At 43.7% G+C, this 20,018-nt stretch overlaps 1 protein-coding gene across 8 annotated transcripts in view; it reads left to right on the top strand.

The window, feature by feature from the left end:
- sox2 (SRY-box transcription factor 2) overlaps nt 1-20,018 on the top strand; it is a 187,163-nt gene that overhangs the window by 141,736 nt on the left and 25,409 nt on the right. For 2 of the 8 annotated variants that reach the window (XM_040046323.1, XM_040046322.1), the window contains exon 1: nt 1,244-4,749. The exons of 4 other annotated variants lie outside the window; for them this stretch is intronic. In XM_040046323.1, the coding sequence (XP_039902257.1) occupies nt 2,335-3,303 (969 nt within the window). In that variant the 5' untranslated portion in view covers nt 1,244-2,334 and the 3' untranslated portion in view covers nt 3,304-4,749. 2 more of the 8 variants (XR_005697979.1, XR_005697977.1) reach the window with 2 other exon arrangements.

Here is a 20,018-nt window from a genome sequence, read left to right as displayed (position 1 = left end):
AACAAAAACAACTGGAAATCGTCATAATAAGGCCCGATATGTTGACTTTCAGTTTGGATTTCATCTGGTTGAAACGGAATTCTTTCAGGTGTCTGGACTTCATCTCTCTTTAATTATCGTGACTCTCTGGCTTAGCGATCCAGGCCAGGAGATGTGTGACAGGTGACTCGGGTTTTTCGGAGCTTTTTTATTACAATATATTTATTATATATTTTTGTCTAAGGGCGGTTTTGTGATAAAAAAAAAAATACTGATGTTTTTAAACTCTTCTTCTTTTTTAAGCATTTCCTAGGCGTTGAACTGAACTTCTAACTCATCCTCTACTCCCCTCAAGTTTTGCAGTCGCGTGTAGGTCCCGTGTTCTCCACTAGGCGGCACTGGTGTCACGCAGCACAGAGGCTTTGGGCACCTCAAATGCAGTTTGAGCGGGGGGGGAGAAAGAACTAAAACAAGTGAAACTAACACTTCCAGCACAGACCCCTCCCCACAACAAAAACTTTTTTTCCTCCCAGAGACTCTAAAGCCTGATAGTTTCGCACTCTACGGCGTGTGTTTCCCTACACAGTAATCTCGGCCTGCTTCGGTTTGATCCGGCCTGAGGTGAAGCAGGTGGAGGCCGCTCTTCCCCCCCCCCCTTCTCTCTCTCTCACACACACACACACACACTCACTTTATTTGGCTGACACGCTCGTTCGGGCTCACTGAATGAGCTGCGCCTTTTGTGCAAACACACTTTATCTTAAAATATTCCTCACCTTTATTTCTCCCCCTCCTCGCGTCCCCCGGTAAGGCCTTACTTCGCCCTCTCTCTCTCTCGCTCTCTCTTACACACACACTACAAAGCCCTAACAACAACAGCAGCACTCGCAGTGGAAGTGACGTGGAGTAGGGTCTTTGTCCGGACAGATGTAGCGACAACATCCCAAACAAAAAAGCGCTTATTTGTGCTGAGATGAGCCCGTCTGCCTTCTGTGTGTTGGCATTCAACTTCACTAAAAGGGACAAAAAGGGGGGGAAACATCTTGGATTACCTTTCCTCTTTTCAACGCTAAAAACCAGCTCATAACCCCCCGGCCCTCCCTCCTTCATACACACACACACTCACAAACACACACGCACACACACACTCAGACACACAGTCATTCGATGCTTTGAGTTAACTAACAAAGTTTATTTAAGTGTTGTTGTGCTTTTGTTCTGATGGATGTGGGTGGTGGTGTTGGTGGGCGATTGTTGTAAGCGGAGGGGAATGAGTGACTTTTCGATTTTGGGGACGAGGGTTAGCTCCCGCAGGCTGTGGCTTGTGTCGGAAACAAAACGCTGTCTCCACCTTTAAGGACAAATGATGCTGAACATGTTTGATAGTTGCGCATGTGCGTTTGACTCCCAGCTGTGGATTTGTTGTAGAAGTAAAGTCTACAGGCTCTAAAAATCATTTCCTGAACGTTTATACTGTCATTTATTCCTTTTAGTTTTTTTATCCAACTTTAACTTTCTGTGTGGGTCTAAAAGTTTGCAAGCAGCCACTTTCTCGCTTCTGCATCACGCTCTCTCTCAGTGTGAAGTGTGGAAATAATCATCAAGTGCTCCCATTAACATGTTCCCACAGAAAAATCCCCATCAGCCTGGAAATAGTAAATATGTACTTGGTATTGGCCATATGGGCACCCTGTGTATGTGTGTGTGGCTCTCTCTGTGTGTGTCTGGGGCAGGCAGACTCCGCCCCTTTATGCTAATTAAGGTCTCCCATTGGCGTGTCGCTGGGAAAAAGGCCGGCTCTGATTGGCCGAGTCGAACCCATTTATACGCTGACAGCCCCCGGTCGCATGAATGGTTGTCTATTAACTTGTTTCACAAACTATCCGGAGTTGTCACGGCTCGGCTCGGGCGGACAGAGGCGAAAAAGTGCGGGTTTGTTGACGCTCGTTTTCGGAGAAGCGACGGGAGAAGTTTTGTGGACACAACATTAGCGGGGAGCTGTTTTGGAAGAAGGCTCTCTCTGCGCGCTGAGAGGGAGAGAGAGAGGAAAACAGAGCGAGTGTCTGTGTGTGTGCGTGAGCCTGTGTGTGCGTGTCTCTGTGTGTGTGCGTGTGTGTGTGTGTATATGCGTGTGTGTGTGTGTGTGTGTGTGGGGAGAGAAGCGGCTTGATGCTTGTTGTTTTTGTCCAGAGAAAAGTTGCATAGAGAAATCCCGGCAGGTAACTTTTCGCTGCAGCCCTGCTCGCTCCTCACTGTCCGCTCCTTTGGCTGCTGGAGTTTTTCTCTTGGCTTCTTTGTTTTTTAACATTTTTTTTTCTGGGATTCAACTTTTTTGAAATCAAAAATCTGTTCCCGATGTATAACATGATGGAGACTGAACTGAAGCCCCCAGCTCCCCAGACCAACACGGGGGGCACGGGCAACACCAACACGTCCGGCACCGGCAACAACCAGAAAAACAGCCCCGAGCGGGTCAAGAGACCCATGAACGCCTTCATGGTGTGGTCCCGGGGACAGAGGAGGAAGATGGCGCAAGAAAACCCCAAAATGCACAACTCGGAGATAAGTAAGAGGCTGGGCGCAGAGTGGAAACTCCTGTCGGAGAGCGAGAAAAGACCTTTCATTGACGAAGCCAAGAGACTGCGGGCCCTGCACATGAAGGAGCACCCGGATTACAAATACCGGCCCCGGCGGAAAACCAAGACCCTCATGAAGAAGGACAAGTACACCTTGCCCGGTGGGCTGCTGGCTCCGGGAGGCAACGGGATGGGGACCGGGGTCGGTGTCGGGGTCGGGGCCGGGCTGGGCGGCGGAGTGAACCAGCGCATGGACAGCTACGCCGCGCACATGAACGGCTGGACCAACGGGGGCTACGGCATGATGCAGGACCAGCTGGGTTACCAGCACCCGGGGCTGAACGCGCACAACCCGAGCCAGATGCAGTCCATGCACCGCTACGATATGAGCGCCCTGCAGTACAACTCCATGACCAGCTCCCAGAGCTATATGAACGGCTCCCCGACATACTCCATGTCCTATTCCCAGCAAACCACGCCAGGGATGACCGCCCTGGGCTCCATGGGGCCATCCTCGGTGGTGAAGTCCGAGTCCAGCAGCTCCAGCCCGCCCGTCGTCACCTCGTCATCCCACAGGGCCGCCCCGGGCTGCCAAAGCGGGGATCTGAGAGACATGATCAGCATGTACCTGCCCGGGGCGGAGGTCAGCGAACCGACCGCCCAGACCAGGCTACACATGTCCGGGCACTACCAGAGCGCCGTGCCCGGGACGACGATCAACGGCACGCTGCCGTTAACACACATGTAAGAGACATGAAAGCAAGAAAGAAAAGGAGAGAGAAAGAGAAAGAACTTTTATAAGAGAAACTGTGGACTACTTAACGTTGGACTATTTTTGTACAGAAAAATTTCGGGGTGGGAAAAGTTGTATAGAAGTCTCCAAGAAAAAGAAAAAAGGGACACACGACTCTTTTTATTTTGTCTTTTTTTGTCTCACATTTTATTCTAAGGAAGCTCTAGAGGAACGGTAGGAGATCCCCCACCACCGCCACAGCCACCATCCCCACCCCCTTTCACTGACGGATGAAGTTTGGAAGACTTTAGAAAGTGGGAGTCGCAATCAAAAAAATGTTTTATTATTGCAATCACCCTTTTGTACAGTATTTATCAAAGAAACATTACAATCAGACGAAATTTGTTTGTTAAACTGCAAAAGGTTGCATATTTCTTTTTCTATTTCTCTTTTTTTTTCTTCGATTTGTTTCATTTTTCCTGTTTTATATAAAGCAACGCCAGTTCTGCAGATAAAAATATAAAAAAAAAACAAAAAAAGTGAAAGATAGCAGAGCTGAAATTCTTATGGGAGCTCATTTAACACTTCACAACACTGGAAAGAAAAAGGGGACATGAAACGAAGCAGGTAAAACTGCTCTTTTTGTTGTTGTTGTTGTTGTTGTTTTCATTTTTAAAGGCAGCATTACTAAACATTTTATTTCTTGGAAAAAATATATATATATTAAAAAAACGACGCCTTTTTTGTTTTTCCTCTCAATGCAGCTTAAAATATAGGTTCTTAATTTATATTTCCGTCTCCCACTTTTCATCTGTTAGAGGTATATGACGCTTGTACTTTTTATTTTTTATTTTCTAATTGATTTGTACAATTTCTGTATATTTCCTGTGATATTTTAAGTTTTTATTTCAAGAAGAAGAAAAATTGTTTTGGGTTTTTTTTTTCATTCCCGTAGATGTATTTTAAGAATTGTGGCCTGTACGCAGAACAGCCAACCACTCCATGTATATATACTGGAACTAATACCATCCTTATAACAGTTACAATTTCAGCTGAGTATATATTTTTTTTTCAATATGCAGTTTGAAATGAATAAATTTTGGAAATTTGGATACTTGAAATTGTTTGAGTTTTGATTTGATTCATCACTGGGTTTTCTTTATCTTGTTGTAGTTGTTGTGTGCCAGGCAGTCATCACATGTTAAGTTGTCATCTGTCTTCTTCATCTTCTTTTAAATGTGTACTGTAAATTCTAGTATTCTTAGTATTCTACTAAGTGCTTACAGAGTACAGCTTTGGGGCGACATGCCTCCTTTAAAGTCCACAAATAACTGTGCGTCGTGGTTAACCACGTTTCTATTTTCTAGTTCCTGCGGATGGCCACATCAAGCCCAAAGTTTGTTGCCTGTTTCCTAAAAAGTGGGGGGAAGATTTTTCCACCAAAATACCCATCATCCCCAGGTATAGACTGCCATTTCTCCTCTTTTATAATTATTACTATTAAGAGCCGGTTTACGGTTTGATATTTTTTCTTTCTCTTTTTAAAAATGTAATATAGAAACTACATTTTTTCCCTTTCTTTCTTTTGTTCTTCTTGGATTACTGGGCCTTCTTTTGTAAGGCTGATAGATGACTGATCATGCAGGAGCGCTAATGCCAGGCGCAGATCTGATTCCAGGTTATTTTAGATTAGAGAAGAGAATGTGTGTCATCCGTGGGTTTTTATTGTCTGCTGACACCGTGTTGCAGTGTTTTTTGTGTTTGTTAAGGAGTATTTTCAGCAGCTTAAACCTTTGAGTTCAGGCTTTATTTCCTCTCGTTCATTGAGTTTATCCAATAATAATGATAATACTAATGATAATAATAATAACAGCAACAATAATATCTGTTAGTTTTGGAAGCTTTCTCTGTGTTTCTCTCACTCCTTTCAAAACACGGAGCTGGCTTATCAGGCTGAAATAGACCAATTAGGTGGAAATTGAAGGTGGAGCCCTCTTGAAGGGAGCCTGGCCGGGATGCTTTTTCCTCGGCCGTGTAATAGCTCCACGCCGATACTCGAGTGTGGTCATTTTAATTTAATGTTTAATCAAACGGGCCCTGCTGTTTCCCGTTAACCCCGCTTCTCATGGTTCAAGCTCTCCGGTGACTTGCTGCACACCACCACCACCACCATCCACCCTTATCCACCCTCATCCACCCTCTGCCTTAATAAACAAAAAACAAAAAAACAAACGCATACAGAACAGACTCCAAAATAATCCACCCATGCACCTTTCTGCCAACCAGGCGGATTCCCCCCAATCATAATAATAATAATAATGATGATCCTTATGATGAGCTAACAGCTCGCCCTGAATTTAACAAACGGTTTTAAATCTGTGGGGGGAGAGTGTGTATGTGTCTGTGTGTGTGCGCGCGCGCGCATTGGGCCGTTGTGTCTTGCAGGCTGTGTCCCGGGGGAGCGGCAGATGAAGAGGCCCCTCGGTATTCATCCGTCCAGTTCTCCATCTCCCTCCCTCCCTCTCTCGCTTCCTCCTAATCGGACCTTTCGCAGGTCAGGGGATCGTTGGGAGTCCCATTAATTATTGATGTAAACAGTTGAATCGGTTGTAATAGCCGAGAGCGCTGGTGATAAACAATTTGTTTTATTAATTAATTTATTCCTGCTTAAAAAAAGAAGAAAAAAAAAGCAGACGCGTAAAAATCTCCCGTTATGTTTCCAGGAGCGCCGTGGGCCCCTGCAGGCCCACAGGGCCCCGCAAAATGATCATTTTTTCCCGGCTGAGCGTGGCACCTTTGATGTGATGGAGGGGAAAAACCTTTAAAAGGCAAAGAGCACCAAACATGCTCGATGGGCAACTTATATTTTCCGTGGCGTGTCATAAGACCTGTGGCTGACTGGTAAAGACTTCCATGTGGACACAGGATGCTTGACTTGAGGCCGTGGGCAGCTTTTATTATATTATTATATTAATGCTCCTATTTTCTATTACTGCCCCACCTACCCAACCACTTTTTTTTGTTTGTAACCCTTCTGTAAATGGTTTGCTCTCTGTGTGAGCGAGGCAGTCACAAACTAGGACACTGTGAATGTTCACTCGGAAAACACTGATATCGCGCTATCTCGATAGAAAAATATTAGCCCCGCATTTAACCCCGCGTGCTTTCCAAAATCTGAGCTGGTCTGAGAGGCTCTGAGCTCCGAGCCCGGCGTTCCTGTTCAAACAGCACAGCTGATAGCGGGAATTAAGTGGCCTGCCTAAAACGTTACACCCCACATGTGGTGTTATTAGTCCACGGGGACGCTTTGAACGCGTCTCAGTGTTCAGGTGTATGTTTGCTGCACTTTACGCAGTCAGGTGTGTTTTGTTTGGCCCGTGTAGGTTGAAGCTGGGAGGCCCGGTTGAGGTGTTCCCCTTCATCCTTTCGTTCACCCATCTACTCCCCCATCCGACCGTTCATCCATCCATCCACCCACCCATCCTTCTGTTCCTCGCGTGCAGAGTCTGGCTGCCCCAGCTCGAGGATATTTGGCCTGCAACAGGTGGTAAGCGCGCGCCTCCTGTTTTTTTTACGCCTCGGGTTAAAAAAAAAAAAGAAAGAAAAGAAAAGCAATAAGCTCTCAGATGTTATCTGTGATAACCTGGTGTGCGTCTGTGCCCATATCGCGATATTGGCGTGTTCCGTTACAAAGGTGTTTCTATTAAATGCAATTAAAAATATATAAATTAATGACTGTAAAAAATAAAAACTAAAAGCAGCGCAGCTTCTAACAGGACATCAAAGTGGAGCCGAGCATTTTGAAACCGGCGTGTGTAAACGCTGTGAAATGAGCTCAGATTAAACTGGCTCAGCGAGGCCTGCTGGAATTTCAATGTAAATAAATGAAGAAACGGTGGATCGAGTCAGACGTGTCATTTATCCTGGACAAAATCCAAATCCCGTGTTTGTTGTTCAGATTATATTATTATTTATTATTTAATTAGGTCAAATGACCCACCTACCAAACGCGCGTGCACACACACGCAAACACAACGAGCTTAGTGGCCTGTAATCCCACGAGAGCCACTTTCCCTTTTCACCCACCACGCAAATAATAAGGGGGGGGGGGGGGGGGGGCGCTGACGTCACCCGCACATGAAGCGTCTATCTCCGTTTTCATAAAATCGCTGTATGATTTTTTTTTCTTGCAGGTTTTTTACAACATAAAAACTCTACCAAGTGTACACGCGCTGGCTTTGAAACCAAACCGTTATTATTACTATATAGTTAATAATAATTATTATTATTTTTATTGTTATTTTTATTATTTTAACAAAAGGCAGACACAAGACTAAATGGGAAACATGTTTAGTAATAAACGAGCTGTGATGAGACAAAACAAACAGCCATGGATCTGTGTGTGTTTTTATCATTCTGTCTGTGTAACTGACGCCATGTTTAAATGTCGGTCAGAGCACGATCACGGTTCCCTAAATAAGGGGGAACCCGGCCATCCCCTTGTTCTCGGGCCGGGTCCGGGGTACGTGAAAAAAATTGGACCGCTTCTATAAATAATCCCAAACGCCCTGTTTAGATCCTTCCTCTCGTGTCGCGTCGTTATTCTGCATCCCTCAAGTCTTTTTGTTTTTTAAGGCTGCCTGACATCTCTGCCTGCATCACAGCGCAGAGAAGAGTTGAATAGCAAAACTGTCAGAGCAGAGAGCTGTCGTGTGTTTCAGCTGCCCGTGTGTGTGTGTGTGTGTGTGTGTGTGTGTGTGTGTGTGTGTGGAGCGCAGAGGGACTGAATGGCAGCCAGTAGCCTGCTGATCCAGCGCAGGTGCAGGGGTTCTCTCTCTCTCTCTCTCTCTCTCTCTCTCTCTCTCTCTCTCTCTCTCTCTCTCTCTCTCTCTCTCTCCCGCTACTGCAGTGAATAGGACCACACACTGACACAGACCAGCATGCCATCAGCCTCGCGCTGCTCTCGGCCTGCATTCTCAGAGGCTCGAGGCCTCTGCGACAGCCCCCACCCACCACCACCACCCCTCACTCCCTCTCCCACCACTTCTCCCCCTCCTCCCCCACCCCCGTCACTCTCGTAGCTCCAGCTCCCGTTTATCATCTCCGCTCATTGATGCTGACAGCTTTATAGAGCGCCATCATTAAGGACATGCACAGTTTGAAGGGGGATCACGACTCTTTAGTAAAAAGCAAAGAAAAAATCCCCACAACCAAAACACCAGTGTCTCTGTTTCACCGTGCGGTGCCTCAGGTGTCCGCGTTTTTTTTTTCATGTCCTCCATCGGCCGTGAACGCGCACGTACAAAACTTTGGAATTCACTCCCGTTTGCAGTAACATTAAAGTTGCTTGATTGTTGTTATTATTTTTGGGTTTTTTTGCTTTACTTTCTATTGTGCCTAAACTCTTTTTTAAATATCCATCACTAACTGCATGTCATTACGAAATCTGCGTTCCGTGTTCCCGAATGACACTTGTAAAACTCGTGTTTCACACCCACGCGGTTGCATAAACGTGATGTAGCCTACTCCTGCACTCTACTTACTTTGTTACTTTTTTAAGGCCTTTTAGAAATTAGCGCTGCAGGCCTCGCTTAAAGGCCTCCTGAACCTCAGTGGAACATAATGTCAGGGCTGCAGATCGAATGAATTTTCTTGATTAAAGCTGATCATGGAACTGATCATATACGCCTCATTTTGCTTCTTGTATAAAAACTGAAGCCAGGAGAAAGAAGGCTGGGAGAGGGATGGATACAGAGGGATGTGAATATTTTTTCCCCTCTGGCTAAAACAACATAAGGCCTGGCGCAGGTTGAAACCTTTCTTGCCATGCGCTAAAACGGACCCGAGCTTTGCCACAAAAACGAGTAGAGTCGATAAATTAGAGGGCTCATTAGAGGAAACAAATCTTTATTGTTCACGGGCCACTTACAATATATATATATTATAATATTATATATATATATATATATATATATATATATATATATATATATAATATATATATATATATATGTAGATAGATAGATAGATAGATAGATAGATAGATAGATAGATAGATTTGGATAATCGAATCGAATTTAATAATTAAGGATAACTTAATTAATTATTTTAATCTTTGTTTCCTTGCATGCCGGTTTAATGTAGCTCTACTTTCAGTCTTCATTTCTGTCATACACTCATTAAAAAAATCTGGAAATAAAAACCACACACACACATACAAAATGCAAGTATCAAAATGCACATTGTCTTATAACTAATTCGAGTTAATACAGCCATAATGACAGTATAACGGCATGCTAATTGGCCTTTTCCCTTCACAACAATGCTACCAGATCAGCATCTCTTTATTATTTAATAACGTCAAACGCTTGGCTGGCTGTGCTGGCTGCTGAGCCTGCTGGCTGCTGTTGGGGAGAGGACAATGCAGCTCCAATTCAGGAGTTTCACTCAAGAGCTATATGATCGCTAAAAAAAAAAAAAGAAAGGAAAAAAATCAAAGCGATTAGAGGAAAGCCAGAGATTACGCACTGCTAGTGATGCTGGCGGTGCGCAAAGGTGTCTTAATCAAACCAGTGTTGCGCATATTTATGCTTTTTCGTCTCTTTAGAGCAACAGGTGACCGGTGTGAGGTCCGTTCCTGCAGTTACAAGTGAAAATCGGTCCTTTCTTGTCCGGAAATTAGGAGACCGGTGAGGGCGGTGAGCGTGCACTAAAGCATCCTCTACATATACTAGTTTGTCGGGAAAGTCCACCCAATTTCCGATTATAAATAAAGAGTGGACATCGGAAGTGATTCAAAGGCAGAAAGGTAGTAACTCAGTCAATAATCTCAATTAAAAATAATAATAATAATAATAATAATAATAATACGGATTTTTTTTCTGTAGACTTTATAAAACAGAGCGACAATTTCCCGACTCCCACAGCATGTCGTTTGTCTGGAACGACATGAGCGGGTTTCTAGGCTGACTGCCACCCCAAGGCCGGCTCAGGCAACTCAAGGAGACCCGGGGGGGAGGGGAAAAGGAGAGGGAAAGTGGACGGGTGGGGTGTTCTGCTGAGACACAGAAAGGGCCGATCTGTGCTGCAGTGACTGGCTTTTTCTTTCATTATAACCCACCACACCCACCCATCGACCGCCACCACCCCCCCACCGGTGAAAGTTTCGATCCACTTGGCTGAGGTGTCGTACTTTTGATTTTCGACAGCGTCACTTTTCGAATTAGGGCGAATTTGAAACCGAGGTCTCGATTTCTTTGCTCCCAGAGTCAGTCTTTGGATACATTTAGTGTTCGTTAGTCTACACAGCCGAGAGCATCACCGAAGCTCTCAAGCCCTTTATTCATGTTCCACATGGAGAAAACCGATGTTTTTTAAGCATTTATTTCTTTTTTCTTTTTTTTTCCGGCACTCTTCATTTTCCAAACTGTTAAAAGTCAAACAATAAAATACCGATTGCACAGGAAACACGTGGCAGACAAATTTTGATTGATTTGAATTTCTGCACCAGATTTGCGCGCATGCAGCCAAAGATGAGTGTGACAGCGACATATTGTTTCATGTTAGAATGAGTGTAGCTGACAGGTTTACTGTCAGGAGTCTGTTTCTGTCGGGGCACCATAGCTGGAGGTGGTTTGCAGGCATTCGGAGACTCTTTGATAGAGAAGGCTGTTGAGCTGATGGGACTGAATCATCATTAACAAGCCAACAGACACAGGAACCCCCACCACCACCACCCTCCCTCCTCTGGTCTCATTTCCCAGCATAGACACTAACCTCTTTCACTCTGTCATCAGCCCGACTCTCTCCCTCTCTCTCCACCGAGTCCAGCACAACAGCACAGTCCATTGTTCCCGGGCCCCCCTCCCTCTGCCTGGCCCCCCGACCCAACTGTTGACCAACAACTACACTCGCACATTAAATCGGGAGGGGGCGGCGGGTGCTGTCCTATTTTAGAATATGACACATCTAGAAATGCATGCTGAGAAAAAAAGTGGGGCTAAATGGGTGAAAAGGTGTGGTTTTAGTGTTTTAGTACAGCAGAACGTCCGGCCAAATGATACTAAAGAGCATACACCAATTATGAAGGCCGTTCTAGAACAGATAAAATATATTTAAAACAGTCTGATATTTTGCAGACTGGTCCAACGCAGTTAGCTCATCTGGTTGCTTTTCAAAATAAAAGCATAGACGCACACTCTTAAAAGAAGAAAAAACTCTAGCCTTTTTGTTTTTCTCAAACTGAGATTTTTACCTATTTCTTTTTTGCTTATTTATGGATTATAAAAAGTTCGTAAATGATAAATGTTAAAGCAGGCTTCAGTCTTTTCAAACCCAAGAAGAATCATTCATCAAACCTGGACAATATCCAAACAGTACAGACAGAAAAAACACGAGAAATCTGATTACTTTTTCCAAACCCAAACAAGTGAAACAGGCTTGATCATGTCTGTTTATAGTGTTTGAATGGATGTTTCTAAACTGGGCCACCTTTTAGTAGTGTATCTACAGTTTTAACAACATTGTTATACACTTTAAACAAAATATACAATTTTTACCACCCAGTGCTACTAATATTTAATTAAACCAGGGTAATTTCAGAGGGATTCTGCTGTCATTGTTGTGGAGATTGTGGCACATGTCATCAGTCAACACTGGTTTTCGTTTTTAAGGAACACTTGGAAGAAAATGTGTACATGTGGGGTTTATAAGGTTAGACTTGTATTACAACATGTCACAGAGATGGTGCAGTTCCTGAAAGCCTGCTGAGATATCAGCACGACACTTTCCTCTGCTACAAGCGCAGTGTATACATACACATAGGGCCCGCTTCTGTCTTCCCTCACTTTCCCCTTATTTTCTCTGGTCTCTAACTGTCAGATAAAGGCTGAAAACATCCTCCATGTGTCATTTGCCAAATGGTTTTATGGTTTGGGCCTCAGCAGCAGCAGGCGCATTTTGATTTGCGGCGATACTGTTTTGATAACTCGTGTCACGCAGATCACTTTCTGTCACGTAGAAATGCCATAACTCTTCCAGTATTGAATTATTTATCTGACCTTCTCTTTGTTTACTTACATTGTATTCTGCATCCTTAGCGAGTTTAAACATTTTGCATTGAAGCAAAGAACTAGAGAAGCTACAAATGTGCTGGTTCAAACTGACTGAAATTTGTCAGACAGTTCAGAGTTCAGGGAATTTATGACTCTTTATTTGGCCCAAAACAAAATCCTACTAGTGTTTTCTCCCCCTTTTTTTCAAGAATTGAAAACATAGAGTCTTAAAGGAAGGCGAACACGGCGTGGCATGGAGCCTTCCCTCTTTAAAATTTCTGCATTTACTCAGCTCCGAGCGAGAGCAATTTCCTTTTATTATGCGTAAAATCTGGCTCGCTGGACGATGGTGCGGACTGTAGTGTAGATTTCGATTGATTGCATCAGTCACTATCAGGCTATTCTGGAGCTGGTGACTCTAAGGTCTCCCTCTCTTCGTCTCTCTGACAGAAGCTGTTGTTGAATGGAAGAGTGGCCTCTTTCAGTGTGGGTGTCCCCTCGGGGCCAACTGGGAGAGATAATCAGACAGGACAGTTACAGACAGACGGACGGATGGACGGATGGGCAAGCAGATGCAGTAGACTGAAGTTGTTTCTCCCAGACTCACAAGAATTTGAGACTGGGGGTTGTAATGGTAGGCGGGGTTATTATTTTCTACACGTTAAATGTTTCAGATGGTGTTTTAATTCGCTGTTTTCATTCTTCTACCTTTAAAAGTCACTCAGCGAGGTCTGAAATCCCGTCTGCAGATCTGTAGTGGATATGCAGCAAAATCTTCTGTTTTATCTCACAAGTGGGTGCAGATTAGCTCAGATTGGACTGGATTAGATTAGAGTCTTGCTGCTTCTTGTAGCACAGCACACACACGAAACAGGAAGAAACTAAGATTACTGTAATGATTATAAAAATATAGAAATCAGCTCTACTCATAAATGATGATATGAAAACGTTAATTATTTCTGAAAATCTGTTGTTAAGAAAAAAGATGTCACCTTGTCTTTGATTATATTTACCTCAATTCATCCTAGTTTCTCATTTCATCCATAAAGATACAGACTTAGAAACCAGGCTTTAGTGTAACATACTATATGCTCTTCATCTTCTTTTTATCCAATCGGGAAAAGCATTTCTCTCTAGGGAACCATAGTTCTGTAGCTGAAGAAAGTGTGTCCCTTAATGTAACTGTGCACACAGATATATTTGAGCTTTAAAGTGTTCATTGTGCGCTGTTAGGCTACAATACCGACATTTTTTTTACTACAGTTGTTCATTTATTATGATTTGCTTCACTGATAGTGTCGGCGTATATTTTCCAGAAAAAAAATACATCAAAACAAAAAATCTTCTTGTACACTGAAGCATTAACTATTTGATTGAGTGGCTTAATCACTAATATGTGATCTTACAAATGTGATAAATGTATTAATATGAAAAAATAATCTCAACCCACCCCCTTTACTCGAGCTCATATTTCAAAAGATTGCATGATCATTACAGTGCAGCTCATTGCTGGAAGTTTCCATCACAGGTTTATGAGTACACCTGTATGTGTGTGGGTGGGTGTGCGTGCGTGAGGGAGGGAGAGGGACATGGCAAATATAGGGCAGAAAGTGAGAGAGAGAAAGAGAGAGAGAGAGAGGGTTGGGCAGGTCAGTGCTGCAGCATTTGATTGTAAATAAGCGAGGAGTCAGTTCACACGCCGATCAAGTGACTGCCGGGAACAAGCGAGCCATTTGAATCAGGTGGCTATCTCCCTATCTGAGAGATCAGAGCCCTGTCACCCCCCCCAACACACACACACACATACACACAACCTGCCTCCTCCCTGTGCTCTCGTCATTGTGTGTTGCACAGTAAAGGGACACACACGCACACACATATGCACACAAATGAAATGACATGTCCCTCCCTGCTGGCTGTAAGGGCAGGCAGAGTGGCTGGATGAGATTTCACTGTCTCACGTTAGAAGAGGAGAGGAGGCAAGAGGAGAGAAAAGGAAAGGAGGAAAGAGAAAAGGAGAGGCGGCGAAAGGAAAGGAGAGAGAAAGAGAGGGACCCCCCCCCACAAAAAAAAAAAAAAAAATCATCCAGAAATCTTTCCTGTTACCGGCTTTGTCGTCTCTCAGAGTCCCTGCAAGGAGAAAGTGGCTGAAATCATATTTCTGTTAAACTCGTGGCACAAAAAAATCACTACAAGTCAAAGAGACCTCATGGTTACACTGTAAACTTGTTCAGTCTTTAAAATGTGAAGTAAAAAAACGGATTAAAAAAAATGAACGGCAACACTGAAACCACAAGACATTTACAATATTTTGAATCCAGTAATGGCTCCAGATATTGTCTTTATAGGGAAATAAAATAAAACATGAGAAGATGAACTAACAATTAATTTTCAAAAGGGCTGGCAGTCGATTTCCATCAACAAATCACTAAATTTGTTCCTTCAGGGCAAAATTCATCAACAGCCAGTACCCTCTTTGCACTGACCATACAACCCTGAGAAGCCAGAGGATGCTCTGCAGCTACACTGCTTGTCACAATAAATACCTGTGAAAAATGGATCCGACACACACACACACACTGCATTCACACGCGTTCTCTTTTAGTGCTGCGTCTCAACAACGGCCCCCAGGGGAGTCGATGATGTGCGACAGCTGCTCCCTGTTCATATTGATTAAATGACAGCCGGGATCATTTACCGATTTACAGACTGACGGAGCTCAAACGTACAGCGCCGCCCCGAGGGAGCGTTTCGGACTGTTAGTCCAGACAGCCTGCGGTTTATGTTCACAGCCACCGCTTTAATGCGAACATCATCCTCTACCCCACTGTGTCCCACAGGACACACTTAAAAGATTATGCTGTTCATTTTCGATGTTGAGATCATCACTACAGTGACTTCTAAACAAGCGCAGATTTAGTCATGATGGCACGGTGGCATTACAATGTAGTGATAATGTAGTGATGTTTGTTTCACAGTCAAAAGTTCAGTTTCCTACCAAAAGGACTTTTAGGATTCCACAATCACTGTACGCATGAGAGGCATGACAGGAAGGGAGGAGGATAGCTGGAATTTAAGACAGCAAAAGAAAGGATGGGACAAGACTGGGATGGACTTGGCAGGACAAGACAGGTCAGCCTGGGCAATGTGTAGCAGCTATATTTAATGTGATAGGATAAAAAGATGCTAAATAAATCAGGGGAGTACAAGAAGAGACATGAATGGCTATAAAAAGTGAGGACAGGACAAGAGAGAAGAAACCAGACAGCGGGATGGAGAAGCAGGGCCGGCTGTCCCATTACTGAGAGTTTTGAGCCTCTTTGTAGACTGTGTCGCCCTGGGAATGAGCCAGGTGAAGCTGTTGAGCACAGATTAAGGCAAAGATGGATCAATCGCCTTAATATTAGGGCGCGTGAGTGACAGCAAGCCCGGGGACACAAACACCCAGACTATTGATTTTGATCTCTCTTGAATTGCTTTTCTCAAGGCATACGCATGCCGTCAAACATTTACAGTTGCACACACATAAAATCGTGTGTGTGACAGGCCTCATTGCTTTGCCTCTGTCTGTCATTCTTTCACTATTACTGTCTAAATCAGACACAGTCCAGTTACCAGGACTTTTGTTTGAGACTCGATGGGCAGGAACCCTCTGGCGGTTCTTCTTAATGAGCTTATAAGATATTTAAACAGTAGGAGGGAGGTGACTTTAAGGAAGCCATTAGCAATAAATTGTTGCCTACTAAGATGGTTACAGCGTGCGAAGAAGCGTAGCCTGAAAAAGTTCAAACGTGCCGATCAATGCGCGTATTAGAAATTGCAAAGTAACGGCAAATTATCCAATAACAGTAAAAAAGCAGAAGGAGGTGCTAATCCATACATAGTTTTCACCAGTCCAGTCTTCAGTGCTCCCAAACAAAGAAGCGTGGAAGACTCTCGAATAGTTAAAAGTATTATGGATTCATATAAAGGCTACTTTTACAACTTTCTTCCATTTACTTTGGTATGCTCGATTGCTTGAAATACTACAATATCTATTAGCCTTGGATGTGGTTGCTATGGAGAAGAAGCCATTCAGAGGCACAAATTAGAGCTGTGGCAAATTTAACATACTGCATTATTATTATCATTATTATTTTTAATTAACTTGCTTATTTCTAACTTTTGGATCATCAACAAAAACTGGCATAGATGCTTTCCTTTAAAAAAAACAAACAGTGTGGCTCAGGTGGGAGAGCGGGTTGTCTACGAATGGCAAGGTTGGTGGATCGATGCCTGACTCCTCATAATCTCCTTCAGCCCGTGTGCCAAAGTGTCTTCGGGAAAGCTGAGTTGTTCCTGATGCAACTGTGTGAATGTGTGCTCGATTGGGTGATTGCACGAGTGACTGAGACCTGCAGAAGAAAGCGCCTTGAGCACTCAACTGAGTAGAAAGGCAGCATGTAAGTGCCAGTCCATTTACAGTCACAGTCCTCAGATGAAGGAGGTCATGGTTGTTGCGTGGATGGGTAGTAAATTAAAAGAAATGTTGATTACACGATGTAGTGGCTATAAATTAAGTGCATTATCTGCACTGAAATTAGTCACGAGCCTCGCTTTACATGGGGTCGAAGAAGAGTAAGAAAGAGCTTTTGTTTTTTCCCCCGGTAGTTATTGGTCGCTTTCCCCCGTTAGCTGGGATAGATGCTCGAACAACTCTGTAACTGTGGACTGGACTAGGAAAGTGTCAAAGTGTCGACCGGTAGAGAGAAACCTGCCCACTTATTGTCATGATACATTTTTTTTAAACCAAAACCTCTCCCCAACTGTATTAGGTGTTTTAACCTTGATTACAAAGGTTACTGCCTCTAATTAAGCAATCATTTAACAGCCGTGATCCAAAATCTGCAGCTGGACTGATTTAAACCTTTTGCTGTAGGCTCTGTGATTGGATTTATCTCAGCACAATGCTTCCTGAAAGTTACTCTTCCAGGTTTTGTTTACACAAATGTGTGCCTTTGACAAACCTGCTCATCTTTTGTTCTGACAATTCAATCAGTCGCTTTTTTTTCTCCCCAAGCTCTGGGAGCGCTCCAACTGCCTAACGCTATCCAATGAAAACCAACAGGACTTTTCCTTCCAGATCCCCGCACAACCCACCCTGAATTATTTCTTCCGTTTAAAGAGGGGAAAAAAGTGCAAAATGTGCATTTACTAAAAGTTGAATGTACACAAAGGTGAAGGAAATGTGAAACAAGCAAATAAATATATAAAAAAAGCTCCAACGTGGCAGTGGATGATGGGAGGGAAGTCTGCATTGGGAGCAGTGGCCTAATAAGGCTAAATACCAGACTGTGAATAATCTCCCAGTAAACTGTCTACTCATGAAAAACACAGAGATGCAACAGCAGCAACTCTCGCTTTCTGCCTGGCTGTCCTCCCTGCCTCCCTCTTTGCCCCCCCACCAGTATCTTTCTCTCTGTCCACACCGCTCTCTCTCTCTCTCTCTCTCTCTCTCTCTCTCTGTCGCTCTTCTCCTTCTTTACCTCCCTCGCTCCTGCTCTCCTTCCTCCCACCTCTTCCTCGCTCCTCGTCTCGTCTCGGTAAGTAGGATAAGGCTTGGAGAGCTCTGTCGTCGTGGTAACTGCCAGAAGTATTCAGTTTGAAGTTTGAGGAGGTCAGTTTGCGGGTCAGACTAACCCCCCTCCCCAACCACACACACACCGACACACACAGAGCCAAAGACAGAGTAGGGGTGTTGAGGGGACCCCCGTATGGGCCTGGGCCCTTATACATGAGGGGATCCGGAGGGGGAATTGATGTATTTGGAGGGGCAAGGGCCACTGCAAAGCTCTGCTACTAAAACAGTTGTGGTGTCAGAACTTTTAGAGATTTCTCGGATCGAAATTAAGCTGATTATGAGTGATATCGGACATTGTTGTGCTGGGATTTTCTGCAGCTCACTGACTTCAATCACTTTCAGTCCTTTAGTATGATGATCAGCAAACCCACACCTCGATGCTGATTTATGCTAATGGGTGTTTCAAAGCTTTTACGTCTGAAAAGTGGAAGAAATTGAAGGGAGTAAACATAAAGAAAGTGTCTGCTTTCATCTCTTATCCTTCTCTTTTTTATGAAGGAAATTTTACCTGACAGCGGATTTTGATGTCCTAACTTGTTGAAAAGTACCACCATTGTACTGACAGGAAAAATAAAAGTGCATCTAAAGCTGTTAAAGCTCAGGTCTTCCCCGTCCACGTATCAGAGGAGCTGGTACAGTACTAGCAGCATACAGACACCACCCCCAAAAAACAAAACCATTAATTCTGGCCCAGCGAGGCTCAACGGTCACCAAAGCCTTGTCAATGAAACTTTGTTGTCCCGTTGACTGTAAGCCAAAGTCTTCCCGTGCACACTAACAGCTCTGGCAGTGTGTCCACTCACACCTTAAACAATCTGGCTATTGGGCAAGAGTTTCAGCCCATCAGTCTCCGACAAATGCTTGCACTCCGAGCAGGCGCAGAAGCCCTCGACTGCTTCCACACTGCCGCTGCAGGTTTGGACCCCTCATCATAAACTATTGTAAAACAAAAGTGAGTGAACAGGTTGTAAAGCTGAATCGGTATTAGTTAAACAACCGCTACTGGAACCTGCGCTGTACGCGATAAACTGATTTATTCTCTTGTGGCACAACAGTCATCTGTAAAAACAAGAGATGAGTCAGGTTAACTGAGCAGATGACGAGTAAAGTTTCCATGAATAGTGCTTCTTTCTTGTCTCAACTTCCTCCTTCTCTTAGTTTTACTTTCTTTTTTTTCTTTCCCCTCTCTTTCTCTTTCCCTATCCTGGGTGGTTTCTGATGTAAATGTTTTTAGTCAGTTGGCGGCTGAGGCTCAGCAGGTGGTCCACCAAATCCACCGTAACCCCCGGTAACCCCTGTCCAGCCAATCCAAATGCTGCCCTGCCCGCCACTGCGCTTAGTTAGCTCTGACAGGACCTTCTGTGTGTGTGCGTGGGTGAGAGAAAGAGAAGCAGCACTCAAAGGACGGGCTGTGTGCGCGGAGTGGTCATTAAAAGTTTATTAGAAGGTTTTCACATGTTGTGAAATTTGGTTTAAGGCAGATGAAGGCAGATGAAGGCAGATGTGCGCACTGCGTGAGTGTCTGCTGTTTGTTAGATTATCTGTGTCTCACATCCATCCATCCTTTTTTGACTGAAACAAAAAAGTTACCCTTTAATCGTTCTGATGTGATTAATACAGCATTTCTGAAATATTTTGAAGAAAAACAGGTTAACTTGGAAGTGAATTCTCTATATGTGTATTTTCTTTTGTAAAAGAAAACAGATAGATAGATTACTAACTAATATCTATGAAGGAAAAGTGTGCCTTGAGTAAATTTTTCCCAACTAATATTTGATCGTATTCAAATTTGGGACATTTTAAACTCCTAAACCTGTAAAGTCTTCAAAAACTGTCAGCTTGAAAATTATGACATGTTTTTTTGGTGTAAAGTAGATTCTTTTTTTCCCCAAATTCATAAAAAAATATGATTTTGTTTATCAGATTTTACAAAATAAAAAAAAATGAAGTAGACTTTTTTAACCCTTGTGTAGAAAACCTTGAATCATGAGACTAAACAATTTTTGGAAAGGGACAACTAAAAATTAAACTTTTTGAATGAAATAAAACAGCCCATT

This window comes from Simochromis diagramma, unplaced genomic scaffold (genome assembly GCF_900408965.1).
Source record: "Simochromis diagramma unplaced genomic scaffold, fSimDia1.1 OVJJ01000553.1, whole genome shotgun sequence".
Classification (NCBI taxonomy): Eukaryota; Metazoa; Chordata; class Actinopteri; order Cichliformes; family Cichlidae; genus Simochromis; species Simochromis diagramma.
The sequence above is the reverse complement of the archived record's forward strand: the minus strand, read 5'-3'. Positions and strand labels throughout refer to the sequence as shown.